The following is a 17,057-nucleotide window of genomic DNA, read 5'->3' as shown; positions in this document are numbered from 1 at the left end:
ATTCGGGTGGAAAGTGGAGAGAGTGTTCTCAATTTTCTCCTCTTCTAGATCTCTTTTCCATAGAGACACAGAAGTGTGCAAATACAATGCAACATGGAGTTGTACTCTCTGACATGCTTATAGTCATAGAAACGGAGCTAGACTCATTCTTGCTCTACAAGAGGCTTGATGGTGTACTTAAGACGCTCAAAACTCTCATGCAGTGTGTCCCATAGTGCCTTAACACTGGTCATGGCCACGTACTCATCATTCAAAGTGGGGGAGAGATGGCTGTAGAGAAAATGAAGTGCCAGATCATTCTCATCCTCCGTGAAAACCATTACACTACTTGTTCCTAGGCCAATGGTAGCGCAGAACTTTTTCACTCTAAGTACAATCCGAACATTTGACGCCTAAGTGAGATAGTTATAGCTATCTACACTCAGGTCAGCTAATTCCTTTTTTATGATGCCAGCCATCTACTTATTTAAATGATGCAAATATTACTACTAGTAAAGATGCATCATGTTGCTTAATACTACAAAAATTTTCAACATTTTCTATGTTATTATATGAATTTTTACTGAATTTAAATGCATAACAAGCAATTTAAGTAGTAAAAATAATAATAACATAATTAAATACTGCATAATTACTAAAATAGATGTAAAATTCAAATTCTAAGGTATTTGTATGCAAAAATAGAGCATCTAAATAATTTCCAGAACAACCAGGGGCCTAAATGCAAAAAATACAGGGATTATGCTCAATTTAAAGAAAACCCAGGGAGTTAAAAGCAAAGTTTCAGATTTTCCTTTTTCCTTTTCTTATTTCCTTTGGTTTTCACCATTATTGAGCCGGCCTGCTAACATTTGGGCCGACCCAACCCAACTAGCCCACACGCCTCCTAGACGAGGGGCTGCTAGGGTTTGAAAACCCTAGCCGCCACCTGGCCCTTTCGGCGGTCGCCTTTAGGCCGGGGCGCCCATTGCCCGTGTGGGGGTGCTGGCAGCGCTGCTCGGCTGGCAAGGCGGTGGTGGGTGGTTGGCTTCAAGTGGTGGCGCGGAGTGAGGGACGGGCGCGCGATGGTGGCGGTTGTGATCGTTCGGCTGCGGGCGAAGCGGCGCGAGGCGGGTGCATGACGGGCGACAACCTGATTGCTTGTAGCAGGGGCGGCTTTGGTGGCCCATGGCGCCGTCGTTGCGCGGCACACAGAGGCTTGAGGTGATGCGGTGCGCTGCAGCGCCGCTTCAGGCAGTGCGAGGTGGTAGTTGTGGTGGTCTCACGTGCGGGCGATGCTTGGCGACACTACTTCAGGTGGCGCAGAGGCATTGCGCGGTCGGGCGCACGACGAGTGGCGCTACGGGGGCTGCGGTGGCACGGTGCGACACACGGTGGTGCCACTTTGGACGGCATCCTTCTTTTTATTTCTCGATCTGTGGCGGTGGCCATCGAGCCACCGTGTTTTGTTCATGGGATGACCGCCGGATTTTGGATGGCGATGTGGTAGCGCCAACGGGCCCCACCAGTACTGCTATGACGTACATATCTATTACATTCTACTGTTCATGCTATGATGCTATTCTCTGCGATGTGCTATTCATGCTACTGCTATTGTTCATGCTATTCACGCAAAATGTACAAATCCGAAGCGAAAACAGTAGTAGCTAGAAAGCGTCCCGAATCGTACATTTCAATCCTTGCGAACGAGACGATCCAATTTTCTAGCTTGGTCTCCGGTAGAGCTTCGTGCTGATAAGGTGTTGAAGAACCACTATTACCGGTGTAGTCTAAGATCCCTTAAGAAAACAATCATACAAAGAAGACAAAATATAGGGAAAAGTTTTCTCTTTATTCATTTGTGTTATACATTAAGGGGTTCATTCCTATATTTATAGTGCTAAAAATTTCTAAAAGATAGAATCAATCTGCAAGAAATAAAGACCCATTCCAATAAAACCAAACTCTAACTCTAACTCAAAGAGATTGAGACAGGTCCGTATTATTATAAAACTCCAGGCTTCTTTAACAGTAGCAAGGCCTTATTCCGGGGTCTTTGGAAGATGCTCAGCAGTGCAGGTCGTGTCCTGTTCTGCGCGCTAATCGGGGCATTTGTCTCGCTCGCACAGTCACAGCGTCAGATGCTCAGAGCGAGACGCTGCATATGATCACCTGCAGCGCAGGACCAGGCTGCTGGATAATCCTACTGCATTCATTTTGTTTCGTTTATGCAGGGTGGGATGGCGTTGCCAGAAGTAGGCCGATTTGGACCGGTAGTTTTTCAAGGAAACAAAAAGGCATGATCGATTATTCAGTTTTCCCTTAGCTAAAATCACGAGGAAAACGTTCAACCAGGCATGACTCAATCACTAGAGTGAAACAACAAGGTAAGTATATCTACTTCAAAGAAAGAAAGGGTAACGAGAGATCATCAAATGATTGCCAAAGTGGCAGCACATATGCATAATACGTTCTTGGAACTTGGGAGCATCTACGCCATACTTCTGATCTGTTCGGAGTCAGAAATGCAACGAAGCAATTTGGTGCCTTTCTATCTATCTATCTTCCTAATTTCAGGTCCCTGTCCAATAGTAGTTGTACGGCATAAACCGACAGCTGAATAAATTTCAAAAATAATTAAGCCAACAGCTGAATGGCAACTTCTTGGCTCAATGGGGCACCATGGCCCAAATCTAAGAAATTATCTGATAGAATACGAGGATTGGTTAATGTGGTCGATGTATTTATTGAACTTTAAGGATGGAATATATAGAGTACAAAGTTTGAAGGGCGAGAAGTCTCTCTTAGAGATAAGACATATATCCTAGGATTACAATCAATCCTAAACTACCGTATCTAAAGCAATCCTAAATATACTCTAACATCTCTCCGCAGTCGTAGCGGTAGCGTCGCAAACGATGAGACTGGAGACGAAGACGAATGACATCCTCACAGTCGAAATAATGCGATGTAGATGTTGTGATAGGAGAAACCGATCAGTTGCTCATGCAGATAGTAGCCATTTGTGCTTGATGTCGAGGTAGCCGAGAGCGAGGCGAGTAGCCGTGATTGAGGATGTCGTGCGTGGGATAGATTAGATGTGGTCGACGTAGCCGTAATAGTGGTTGTCGTGGTTGAGGGAGCCGCTTTTGAAGCCATGGGCGCAAGAAGGCGCCATGGTGACGGGTGCAAGGAAGCCCGAGGGAAGAAGACGGTGACACGGACGAGGCAATCGTTAAGAAGAGGTCAATGCTGAAATCAACACAATCAAGGCCGTGTGCAGCATCTAGGTCCCTAGGTAAGTAGTAAGTGTTTCGGTGATTAATGACAACCGTATTATTGTGACTAATAAACTTGTTTTGAAGGGTATCGATTGTTAAGAAGAGGTCAATGCTGAAAACAATGCAGTCAAGGCCGTGTGTAGCATCTAGGTCCCTAGGTAAGTGGTAAGTATTTTGATGATTAATGACAACTATATTATTGTGACTAACAAACTTGTTTTAAAGGGTATCAAAGATTTTAGTTCACAATGATGATTGGGTATTCTTGGTCCTTAAGTTGATTATATGGACGATCAAAGAAAATGTACATCAAGATTAAGGATCTTCTAGTTCTAAGTGTCACAAGGGAGAAAAATGACACTTAGAGTAGTATATGTCTTCTTTCTTAGTCTTTTGACCGTACTATAAAGAGGGACTAAGAGTAGTAACTTGATTTAGTTGAGTCTAGACTTGGTTTGATGGACACTTGTGAAATTCTAGCACTAGGTAGCTTATAGAAGCCCATGATAGAGATATCGAGAAGTCAGAGCTCAAAGAAGTTTGATTTGGACGAGCTCGGAGATGTTTACCTCACTGGATAGTCCGGTCATGTGAAAGGCGAACTCACCAGATCAAATTTAGCTTCTCAACTCAGGAAGGTATTGAGTATACCTAATGTCCGGTGGTAAAGAAGGTATTCTCACCGGAACCTGTTCTCAGTGACACGTGGCCAAAATTTTCAGAAGTGTTCACCGGATAGTCCGGTGTTACCCCTGTGAGAGCACCAGAGCTTTTTTTAGTAGAAGCAATTTTTCCAGGTGAAATTGAAGTTGAACTTACCAGATTATCCGGTGATGAAAAGATGGGAGCACCGGAGCATTTCTTGCTGATTGTTTTTGGTTCCAGAAGAAGCTACACTCACCGGATGGTCCGGTGAGGGCAAAGAGGAATCACCGGATTAATTTTTGTAGAGAAGATTGCAAAGGGTAGTCTGGCTTGGTTCTTCTGATCGGATGGTCCGATGAAGGCAAAGAGGAATCACCAGACTAATTTTTAAAGAGAAGATTGCAAAGGGTAGTCTGGCTTGGTTTTCCTGATCAGATGGTCCGGTGATGAACTAAGTCGCATCGGATGAATCCACCGGATCATTTTTCAGTAGTAACGGCTAATGACAGCTGGCATAATGGGGCTCTAAAGTTTGCACTCACTGGATCATCTGGTGTTAATAGAAAAAAGTGGGTTGTTAGACAATAATTAAATTTGGATCTCTAGCCTATAAATACCCCCTCACTTGGTTTTAGTTGGTGCCCTTCGACCCCAGAACGGCTCATACACTGTGTGTGTCATCAAGGAGTAAAAGAGTGCACTTGAGTGAATTACATAGTTCTTAATTAAAGGTTAAGGACATCTTTAGTACTTGAAGAGTAGCAAGTGTGTATCTAGCTGTAGTCAAAGCTTGATCTTGGTCAAGTGAAGCTATTGGCTTGTTACTCTTAGTGGTTGACAACACCTGGCCGGTATTTGGTGATTGGAGGTGTCTCGGTGAGCTCTTGGAGTTTTGTGGGAGCTCCAAGAAGAGCTATGTGCTTGGTTTGATGCCCGCTAATCCGAAGATGGAGAAATGACAATAATGAGTGAGCACTTGAGACTTCGTGAATCAATGGGGAGCGATATCCTTTGTGTGTGCTCCAACGAGGACTAGGGGGAGTGCCAACTACTCAATACCCCGGGAAAAAAATTGGTGTTCTCTTGTCCATCTCCTTACTTTCTCGGATTTACATTTGAGCATTTTACTTACTTGCAATCTTTACTTTTCGTATTTACTTTGTGTTCTAGCTCGCTTGTTTTTCATGCATATGTCTAGTTTGATCGTGCAGTCATAATTCAATTCATCTAGGCTAAGGTTGCTACTTGTTCTAGAATTCGGCAGGAGTAATTTTAATAGCCCAATTCACCCCACTTGGGTCATTCGATCCTTTCAATTGGTATTAGAGCCTCATGCTCTTGATAGGCTTAAAATCTTAGAGCAATAGCCCCCAGAAATGGAAGTAGCGTGCCAAGATTTGAGGGAAAGAACTTCTCCTATTAGAAAGTTTACATGACAAGCTATCTTGAGGCTATTTCCCCTAAAGTTTTACTATTTGCTTCCATTAGGTTTGATCAACCATTTACCGAACAACAAATTAGATGGAATGCTAAGGCTAAAAATGTTAGTTTTGAGGGAATTAGTGAAGAGATATTTTTTTTTAGAGTAAGGAGCAAGAAATTAGCTCATGATATTTGGATCGGTCTTTGTGAAATTTATGAGGGTTATATAAAAATTCAGGAGGAAAGATATTATGTGCTAATACACAAACTTAATCAATTTAAGATGCTTCCTAATGAACTATACAATGATATGTATTCTCGTATGAATGTGCTTGTTAAAGAAATCAATTCTCTTGAACTCACTCAATTGTCTTAAGGAGATATTATTCGTAGGATCTTGATGGTTCTTCCCAAGCCATAATACAATATTGTCATATCTCTTCTTCATGAGAAAGACATCAATGACATGATCGTCACCGATATCGTGGGAAAAATTTGTGCTCATGAGATGTTCTTGTCTGGAGATCAAGAAGAATCCTCTCTGAAGAAGAATCTTGCTCTCAAGGCCAAAATGACTGATAAAAAGAAGAAGAAGAAGAAGGTGAAGATTCCGTCAACAAGTGAAAGCAATAAATATGACGATGAAGATGATGATGATGACTCTAATACCGAGCTTGCCCTCCTCATGAGAGGAACCACAAGGATGATATCCAAATTGGGCAAGAAGGGATATAACTATGATTCCAAGAAGAACAAATTTTGCTCCAAAAAAATTGATAAGTTCGGTGGCGGAGATAAAAAGAAGTGCTACAATTATGGTGAATATGGTCACATGTCGTATGATTGCCTCATCCTGATAAGAGAAACAAAAACAAGACCAAGAAGATTGATGCAAATGAGGATAAGGATAAGCATAAGAAAAAGGGTCAAGATAAGAAGAAGCTCTTCAACAAGAAGGGTGGAGGCCGCAAGGCTTATATTGTTGGTGAATAGATCTCCAGCGAAAGTTCAAGTGAATATTCAAGTGATGATGAAGATAAGAACTTCGCAGGCATCACCATCACCAATGATGATCCATCGGTACCTCCACCACCTATGTGCCTCACGATAAAGGAAACAACAAGGAGAGTAGCGAGGATGATAATAGTAGTGATGATGATCTTTCTCCTAATAATCAATCTAAGATCATGAATGACTATGCTACCATAATCAAGAAGCAAAAAGCTAAAACCAAGTCTCTTAAAAATGATAATGCTAAGTTTAGCTCTAGTCATGATGAATTACTTGCTTAATACAATGATATTCTTAAAAAACTTGGTGAAGTAGTTGTATCTAGCAAATCTCTTGAAGAGAGCAATAAGAAGGTAAAGCTTGAGCATGTTGACTTGAAACACTAATATCAAGAACTTTAGTTAGCTTAGGATGTTATTGATCCTAGCATGAATGTATTGCCTACTATTGATGTTGTTAAGGTCAAGCATCTACTTCTTGTGATTATCTTCTTGATATCCCATGCTCTTCTTCATGTGATACTATATCATCTTCTAAGACTAACCGTGCAAGGGGGCAAGATCTTATGAATGAGATTGCATATCTCAATTTGTGTGTGGCCCGGTTGACTAAGGGGGAGTATAAGCACAAGGAAATGCCATGTTCTATAACAAGAGAGGCCTTGGATGCCTCTCCAACCCGGTGGAGAACATCACCAAGTCACCGGAGATCAAGAAGTGTTTCATCAAGGAAATTGGTTCATATTGCTAATATTGTGAGGTCACCAGCCACCACACAAGAGAGTGTCCAATTCTTATTAAACTCCTTCCTATTTTACCTCCTAAACACAAGTACACTTTCAATGATCATCATTTCCTATTGCATAAGCTTAAAAGTGGAAAAGTCATGGCTAAATTCATTAAAACTCAAGCTAAGAGCAAGCTTCCTAGGTAATTTTGGGTGCCTAAAGCTCTTGTGTCTCACGTGAAAGGTACATAATTTAGTTGAGTACCTAAATAAAAGCCTTGATCCCATGTATGTAGGTGAACTACAAAGTCGATGGAAAGTATTGAGTGCTTGATAGTGGATGCACACAACATATAATCGGCAATGTAAAGATATTCACCTCTTTAGAAGATAAAGTGAGCGATCATGACAAAGTCACTTTTGGTGATAATTCGAAGACAAATATGGTAGGTTTGGGTAATGTGGCAATCTAATGATCTCTCTATTTCTAATGTACTTTTAGTAGAGTCTCTTAGTTTTAATTTGCTTTCCGTAGCTCAACTATGTGATTTAGGCTTCATATGTTTATTTAGTGATGTTGATATTATCATAACTAGCAAGAAGCATAATGATCTATTCTTTGAAGGTTTTAGACACTGTCATATCTATCTTGTAGATTTTTTTCTCTACTGAAGCTAGGTTGACAACATGCCTTTTCACCAAGACATCCATAAATTGGCTTTAGCGTCGTCGACTTTCACACATTAGAATGAGCCAATTAAAGAAGGTGTTCAAAAATAGAATGGTGGTTGGTTTGAAGGATGTAGTATTTGAGAAGTACATGTTATGTAGTGCATGCCAAGTGGGAAAGCAAGTTGCAAGTTTTCATCCATACAAATCAATGATGTCAAAATCAAGAACCTTGAAGCTTCTACACATGGACTTTTTTTGGACCAACTACCTACAAAAGTCTTGGTGGTAATTTCTATTGTCTTATCATTTCTGATGATTATTCGAGGAGACTTTCTTTTTAGATGATAAGAGCAAGATCGTTGGGATTTTTAAGAAGTTTGCAAAATGGGCTCAAAATGAGTTTGAGACCATAATTGTGAAGATCCAGAGTGACAATGGTACAGAGTTCAGGAATACTCAAATTGAAAATTATTGTGATGATATAGGCATCAAGCATGCGTTTTTATCAACCTACACCCCTCAACAAAATGGTATAGTGGAGAGGAAAAATAAGATCTTGATCACTTTTGCAAGAGCAATGTTGGATGAGTATGGTACGCTGAAGAAGTTTTGGGCGGAAGCAATCAACACAGCGTGTCATGCATCTAATTGAATGTATATCCACCAACTTTGAAAGAAGACTCCATACGAGCTTCTTATTGTAAGGAAACTCAATATCTCTTATTTCCGGGTGTTCGGGTGTAAGTGATTTATCTATAAGAAAAGAGAACACATAGGCAAGTTCAAAAAATGTTGTGATATTGGTTTACTTGTTGGTTATACATCGAACTCCAAAGCATATCGAGTATCAAAAATACCACCGGTTTTGTTGAAGAAACTTATGATGTGTAGTTTGATGAATCTAATGGATTCCAAGGAGAAGGTATTTCTTGTGACAAAGTAGGTGATGAATCTTTGAGAGATATGATGAAGAATATGATGATTAGGGATATCAAGCCTAAGAAGGATGATGAAGATGTACCTTCTACTTTCACTCCACACACCTTCATGGCACCCCAAGTTGATTAAGCTGATGAGAAGGATGATCAACCACCTCCATCACAAGATGTCCATATCTCTTGAGAGGAAACTCAAGTTTAAGCTCAAGATATTGGACCACCACAAGATACACCTCAAGAATCATAAGTGAAACAAACACACATTTCTAAGGATCACCCAATTGACTTGATCATTGGAAGTCCATCTAAGGGAGCAAGAACTCGCTCTTGTTAATATGCTTTATTTTGTGAATATTACTCGTTTGCCTCTTGTTTGGAACCCACACATATAGATGAGGCTTTTAAAGCTCTAGATTGGGTGATTGCTATGCAATAAGAACTCAACTTCACCTGCAATGAAGTATGAATACTTGAAGAGAGGCCTTAAGACAAGAATGTGATTAGAACCAAATGGGTCTGCTGCAACAAGCAAGATGAACATAGTGTGGTGGTACGCAACAAGGCAAGACGAATAACGCAAGGCTTTGCATAAATTGAAGGTTTGGATTTTGGCAAAATATTCGCTCCCGTGGCAAGGCTTGAAGCCATCCATATTCTAATTGCATTTGCTTCACTTCATAACATAAGCTTTATCAAATGGATGTGAAGAGTATATTTTTAAATGGCTTCATTAATGAACTAGTTTATGTTGAACAACCCCTTAGTTTCGAAGATTCTAGATATCCTAATCATGTCTATAGGTTGCACAAGGTATTTTATAGACTCAAGCAAGCCCCAAGAGCTTGGTATGAACGCTTACGTGACTTCCTCATCAACCAAAGATTCATGATTAGGAGGGAGGACACTATATTGTTCATAAAGATCATCGATAATTAGCTTTTCTTGTGTCAAGTTTATGTTAATGATATAATATTTGGCTCAACTAACAACGAGTTTTACAAAAAAATTTGGTGATATGATGTCTAGAGAGTTTGAATTATCGATGATCGGCGAGCTCAACTACTTCCTTGGATTTCAAATAAAGCAATTAAAGGAAGGGACGTCCATCAATAAAAAAACTACACGAGGGACATCCTTAAGAAGTTCAAGATGGATGATTGTAAGCTAATCAAGACCCCTATGCCTACTAATAGACATCTCGACTTGGATGAAATAGGTAAACTGGTTGACCAAAAGTTTTATCATTCTATGATTGAATCACTTCTTTACCTTACCGCATCTAGACCTGACATTATGTTTAGTGTATGAGAAACCAAATTGAGATGTGCCTTGGTTTATCATTTGTGATGAGTGATTTACAATGTGTGTCTTCTTTGGTTGAGTATTCATCTAATTTCAAATGGATAGTTATGTATGCAATGATTGATCTTGTCTAACCAAAGTAGTAAAAAATTGGAGATTATGTCGTTATCTCGGTGGATAGAATATGAGAATTAGTTAATGTAGTCAATATATTGTATTGAGCCTCGAGGATGGAATATATAAAGTACAAAGTTTGGAGACAAAAAACCTCTTCTAAAGATAAGTTAGGTATCTTGATATTATAATCCATCCTAAACTAACATATCTGAATATACCCCAAATATACTCTAACATTATCTGTCACCCGATCACCTCCTTCCAGCAAAATTTTACGCTTGACATCTAACTCGGCTAGAAAAGAACGTTTAAGTCATGTACCACTTCTTCTTTCGTTTAAAAAATATACCAGGAGCTCTGGCGTTTACTTACGAGAAGGACGTGGTCTGGTGCCGGACGGCACCCTCTACTAACCGAGCAAGGACTTGGACGCCCACATTACTAGATGCAAATGGCAGAAACATGTTTATTTTGCAACGGGGGCAGTATACCACTACCACAACCACATGCAGATGAACGCATATAATATATTTTCAGAAAGTTTTTCCTTCCGAAAAAAATTAGTAAATTTCCGAAAGGAATACGCATATGTCATGGAGGGGCCCTCACGGCTGCAAAAGTATTTGTTCCCCCATGCTAGTGGGGTGTGGGGTGAGCAGAGGCTGAGCCCGAGCACAAAAGCACCCCTCCGCGCCCTACAAATACCCCACCCCTGCTGTTCCACTTCTTATCGTGTGACCTCCCTTCCCAGCTGAAACCTAGCATAGCAGCCAGTCAGGAAGTGTGAGCCAGCCTTCTCTTCCCATAGCAGCCAGCCAAGGAGAAATCAGTGGGAGAGTGCGATAGTGAAACCGATCCATCGAAGAGCCGGTGTGTGTGAAGAACCATCAGAGCAAGAGAAAAACCAGTCGAAAACAGAGCAAGACCGAGACGCGCGTTAGAGTCTCCAAATCTTATCTCTCCACCCATCGCCACAGCCTCTCGTTCCGTCCACTCCCCCCCGTCAAACCGCGCGGCTCCGCTTGTATAGCGCCGCCGCGTGCTCTGCTCCCCGTTTGGTTTGGTTTCTTGGCTCTGCTTCCTCGCGTCGTTGTGTGTGCTCTGCTCCTCCTCCTCTTCCACGAGGTAAAAGAAAAAAAACAAGCCACGAAATATAAACGCACGCGCGCTAGCACTAGTAGCTGCAGCAAGTACAAAGTAGAAGCTACCGCCGTCACTCATAGCACTGCTGTACAACTGCCTCTTTTTGGGGTAACCTGTAACACTACCTGCGACAAGTCGAGCTAGGTAACTAGCTAGCTCAGTGTCACTTGCAAAGAACCAGCAGGGAGGCATGGCACTGACAGTGTTCGAGACCACCGAGCAGCTCCACCCGTGCCACCTAGTTGAGCAGGGCGGCGACGGCGGGAACGTTGCTGGCGCTGGTGCCGAGAAGGCCGCTGTGATGCTGAAGGAGACGGACCACGGCGGCGATGACCACCGGCCGGAGAGGGACGACATATGGAACATGATCCAGGCGCAGAAGCCGCCCGCCGCGCCGAGGCAGGCTCAGGCGCCGTACGTGCACCCGCTCGTGCGGCGCTCGTCAAGCCTGCTGACCCAAAAGAGCCTGGAGATCTGCACCGAGAGCCTCGGCTCGGAGACCGGCTCCGACGGCTTCTCTGACGCCGACGGTGCCACCGACCTCTCGTGCCCGAACTCCGACGACGAGCGCGAGGAGGGCGAGGACGAGGTGGCCGCGCGCGCGCCCCCGCCCAGGGCGTTCCCGCCGCCGCTGCCGTCGCTGGCGCGGCGCACAGTGGGGGCGATGCAGATGAGGCAGACCCGCCGCGACGGCCGCCTGGTCGTGGAGGCCGTGCCCATGCCGTCGCCCACCCTGTTCCGCGCGCAGCGCCGCGGCGGGCGCTTGCTCCTGTCGTTCGCCGACACCGCCGCCCCTGCCTCGGACGAGCTGGACAAGGACCGCGGCCAGCTGGAGCCCGAGCAGCAGGCTGACGAGCACGGCGCCCACGAGGAGGATGAGGACGAGGAGGAGGAGGTCGAGGTCGTGGACAGGGGCACCGTGGTCGAGGTCAAGGTGAGCACACAGCCGCAGGCGCACAGCGGAAGCGGCCCGCGGGTGCACCGCTCCGCGCTCGTCATCAACAAGTTCGTGGGCGCCGAGCCGGTCGCCACCTGCGAGGAGATCAACGATGCCGCCCCTGCTGCACCACAGCACCCTCCCAAGCCTCCGAGGCGCTGCACGGGGTCCACCACCACGGCCGTCGCGGCCCTGGCCGCAGCCTCAGCGCTGAGCGCGACTGCCGCGCCGCGGGGCAATGGCGACGACTCCGTCCCCGGCGCCACGTGCGGCGAGAACAAGCTCCTGATGACAGCGAGGCGGCGGCGCAGTAAGGAGGAGCTGCTTAAGCACATGCGCCGGTGCGGGCAGCTGAGCGGCCGGCAGCTCTTCATATGGGAGGGGTGCATCGCCACCTCCTCTTGATCAACCCCGACCGCCGAATGCTCCGGACCGCGCCGCCGCCGCCTCCCGTCGCCGTTCCATTCTATGCTTCATTGAGTGCTTCTGTTTGTTTTCAGCAGCTGGTGTAACGTATGTACGTAACGTCATGTTGTTGTTGGTAGTGAGTGATGATCATCACGTGATTGGCTTAGCCGTGTGTGTGAGAGAGCGCGCTAAATTGGTTCGGTATATCCATCCCCGAGCGTGCCCTGCCTGTTGTATCTACTACGATTTACATGCTGCTTCTGTTACTAGTGACCGTTGTTTATGATTGAGATGGACGTCTCCGATGATCTGATTTTGTGTTTTGGATGGAGTTTGATGCACGATACGTTAAGACTTACGAAGTTCGTTGGGACGAAGGGTTCCCAGAAATGGAACAGGGCGGACTGATGTTCGTGCCAGATAAACCAGACTGCTACTAGAAAACAGTGGATTGTCATCCTGAGCACATGTCGACATTCTTGAAAATAAAATTAGAAAACAATGAAAGGAATACACACATGTACAAATAGTGTTGTGAGGGTTCCGATCGGGGAATTACTTTGCACAAGCAAGAGGAAGAGCAAGCGAGAACAGTAACAAGGTTCTGGGTTTAGGATCGAGGAAGAAGGCGTGACAGAGTTTGCGAATGTCTTAGGTCATGCCTCTCTCTCCTTTGCACCTCTCTCCATTTATCCTCGCTCGATCATTACATGGACTGAGCTCGAGATGTTTAACTGTTATGTCCAACTTGGCCCAGTCGTGTGCGAGTTGGGCTTCGATTGACGCTTGGACCATCTGGGCTTGATCTTTGTATGCTCAACCTTGCTCGAAACCGTGTCTTTCTACTCAGGTGCGCTAACATCCCCTACTCCTCAAGTGGCTGCTTGTCCCCAAGTATGCGCCATGGGGAACCTCTGACGTAGAGCCTCTATGTCATCCCATGTTGCCAAATCCACTAGTGAGGAGGACCACTTCACCAATACTTGTGCAATCATTGATGCCCCACGCGTGATCATGCGGTGCTACAAAATAAGTTCTGGCACCTGGAAGCAATGGTTATCAGACGGTAATTCCAGAAGTACATGAACCTTGGCTTCGACGACGACCTTCAGCTGAGAGACATGTAAGATTGGATCAACAGAGCTATATGGTGGCAACTCCAATTTGTAAGTCATAGGTCCAATCTTCTCCAAGACACGATATGGCCCGAATACTTGAATGCGAGCTTGTGATTGGCATGGACCACAATAGAGGTTGCACATATGGCTGTGCAATTTCAGAAAAACCAGATCACCCACAACAAAATTACGGTCTCTGTGTGCTTCTTGTCAGCTTGCAGCTTCATGCGCTGTTGGGCTCGTAGTAGATGTTGATGCAACAATCGATCCATCACTGCATGTTCCTCCAACTAATCAGCCAGCTCAGAGACAGGACATGAATCTGCCGCTTCGATGCCCAGATGGTAGGGAGTGGTGCCATATAGAACTTCAAAAGGAGATTTGTTCAATGCCGAGTGGAAACTTGTATTGTACCAAAACTCCACTTGCACAATCCAATGCTTCCATTGAGATGGACGGGCACTGACGAAGAAGCAGAGATAAGTCTCCACACATTGATTGAGTCACTTCATCTAACCATCCATCTGGGAGTGGTAGGCGGAGCTCATCCGCAGCTTGGTACCGACCAATTTGAATAGTTCTTGCCAAAATAGGTTGGTGAAGATGCAATCCCTGTCTGAGATAATTGAAAGTGGTAGTCCATGTACTTTTGTAAATGAATCCATAAATACCTTGGCAACTTGCGCGGCCGAGAATGGATGAGCATGAGATGAAATGGTCGTACTTCAAAAATTTATCCGTAACGACCAATAGAGCATTGTATCGGTCCAAACGAGGAAGTCCTTCAACGAAATCAAGTGAAATAATTTGCCAAGATTGGGTAGGGACATACAAGGGTTGTAAGTGTCCTGGGTATTTAGCGCGATTAGGCTTTGCTTGCTGACAAGTCTGGCAGGTCATCACCAATTCGTGAATATGCGCTTTCATCCCACACCATGCAAACAGCTTCTTCACATAGCGACATGTGGCAGGAAATCCTGAATGACCGCCAATTGCACTGTTATGTAGTGTGTGGATGATCCGGTGCTGCAGATTATGATCCTGGCCAGCCCAAATGCGTGGTTTGTAGCGTATTATCCCTTGATGCATAGTATAACCACATGATTCAGATTTGGACAAAGCGAGTTCCACCAGCAGACGTTGCATAAATGGGTTGACAAGATGAAATGGCTTGCAATTCCATGTTGGAGGACGATTGTCGCGATAGCGCATCTGTGGCACGGTTGTTGATTCCGTTCTTGTACACAATGCGATAGTAGAGTCCATGTAATTTAGTGAATACATTTTGTTGCCATAGGGTATGCAATTGCAGCTCATTCAAATGCGACAGGTTACATTGATTTGTATGGATGATGAATTCCCCAATTGCAAGTAAGATCACCATCGAATAATCACTAGATACTTTTTCTCGTATGTGAGCAGACCATAATTTTGAGGACCCAGAGACTTTCTGACGAACGCAATTGGGTGACCGTCTTGCATACGGATTGTGCCCACTCCCAATTTGCTGGCATTCGTATCAATGTGAAATTGTTTAGTGAAGTCCGGACAAGCCAGGACTGGTGCTTGGATCAGTGCTTGGTTAAGTGTCTAAAATGTTATCTCAGCTTGTGTCACACCTAGTTTCAAAAGAACAAACTGGATGCATTTCACATGTATGCTAGGATCATGTTCCATACATACGGTGACGTCATAAGTGAAATCATTACAGTATCATTACATAACGATAGAATTCATTACAAAAGGTATAGTAGTGATATTTACTATGTGTGGCAACAAGGCTTTAAAATATATGGTTCATCAGATTCCATTCGACTACCAAACTCACCGGGTATTCCATATCCAGCTACCAACTCATCGGGTCACCACCACCTAACTACCAAAACCAACCATCTAAGATTTCCACTAATAATGAAGAAGTCCAAGCCGCTCTTGACTGTGAGCACGGCTGATTAACCAGTTTTATTTCTCTACAGAGATTGTACAACTTTACCTACGAGTCGTGATTCCCGTGTTGCTTCACACTTCTGGTCTGTAGAGCCGGGGTCTTTACAAAGCGCCCTCTAATCTGTACATGCCTAGATCCCTATGATCCATGTTGCTACAAAAGATTACTCAATTTGGTTCATGTTGTATAGACAATTAATTAGGTTATTAAGTAACAAACCCATATTCATGATAGTAGAGATAAGCAAATCTACCCTTGACACCTCAACTCCAACACATGTGACAAGGATAATATGAAAAGTACTAGTAAACCTTAAACATGAGATTCATAATGAACAAATAAAGGACACACTTTCCTATAATGGGATCAAAGTTGTCAAGGACACTTGCCTTCAACAGCAGGTTGCTCACAAAAGTCGAAGGTCTACTCTTGCAAGCTCATACATTGCTCGTCTCCTATTGCATTCACGAACACCTAAAACAAGCAAGCACAAAAAACTAAGAATAATACACCAAACCATATCAAAAGGCTAAAACAAGCTTACTAACAGAAAGTACATGTCACTACGATCGCATGAGCGTAAGAATAGTCTAAAGCAGAACTATAATGGAAAAGTTATAAGGGTTTTAAGTTACATAGGTCTTTCTGTAAAAGAACAGGGACCTTTCGGTAAAAATAGAAAGATCTAGGGGCTTGTTTATAAAATTTTAGGGGCTTATATGTAAAAGGTAAAGGTTTATGGGCTTCTTTATAAAAATATAAAAGTTCAAGGTATATATGTAAATAAATAAAAATACAAGGGCCTAAATGTAAAATATCAAGTAATCAGGGCATTTATGTAAAATTAATAAAGTTTAGGGACTAATTTGTAATAAAATAGTAAGTCTGGATGTATGTAAAAATAGGAAGTCTAAGGGCTTTAATGTAAAAATAGTAGCTCATAGGGGCTTTTTTGTTAAAACAGAAAAGTTTAGGAACCTAAATGCAAAAACTACCTAATTAAAAGAATTAATAGATAAATTTTAATTACAAAACCCGAATTATGACATCAATATGAAGTGAGCACGCTGATGGGACTTGATAATTAGTGGGACTAAGGTTTTACCACTAACAGAGATTCTATCCACTGCAGAGGACCCCTCTTGTGCAACTGAACAACCAACTGGTGTGTACAGAGTCAGGCAGACCACTAATTATTCACCCAAATCGTACCTATATTAGCCTTGTGGTTGTACTGTTGAGCCGGGTTACATGCTTCACAAACCAGTCCTTAGGATCTAAAGCAGGTATTCACACATTACCCAATGCACACACAACAGTCATACCAACCAAACCAACATGCCTAGATCCCTATGATCCATGTTGCTACAAAAGATTACTCAATTTGTAATAAAATAGTAAGTCTGGATG

The 17,057-nt window shown here is 43.5% G+C and overlaps 1 protein-coding gene across 1 annotated transcript; it reads left to right on the top strand.

Moving 5' to 3' along the window:
- Positions 1–10,810: 10,810 nt before the first annotated feature.
- On the top strand, positions 10,811–12,871 carry LOC133912099 (protein FAF-like, chloroplastic). Its single transcript, XM_062354678.1, has one exon. The coding sequence runs from the start codon at positions 11,427–11,429 to the stop codon at positions 12,576–12,578; it is 1,152 nt and encodes a 383-aa protein (XP_062210662.1). The 5' UTR covers positions 10,811–11,426; the 3' UTR covers positions 12,579–12,871.
- Positions 12,872–17,057: the final 4,186 nt, after the last annotated feature.

This window comes from Phragmites australis, chromosome 3, assembly GCF_958298935.1.
Source record: "Phragmites australis chromosome 3, lpPhrAust1.1, whole genome shotgun sequence".
Lineage (NCBI taxonomy): Eukaryota > Viridiplantae > Streptophyta > Magnoliopsida > Poales > Poaceae > Phragmites > Phragmites australis.
Note: the sequence above shows the minus strand (reverse complement) of the source record. Positions and strands in the feature narration are given on the sequence as shown.

Bases quoted from the DNA above. Each gene is read 5' to 3' on its own strand.
- LOC133912099 (XM_062354678.1), top strand. From the start codon at position 11,427: ATGGCACTGACAGTGTTCGAGACCACCGAGCAGCTCCACCCGTGCCAC.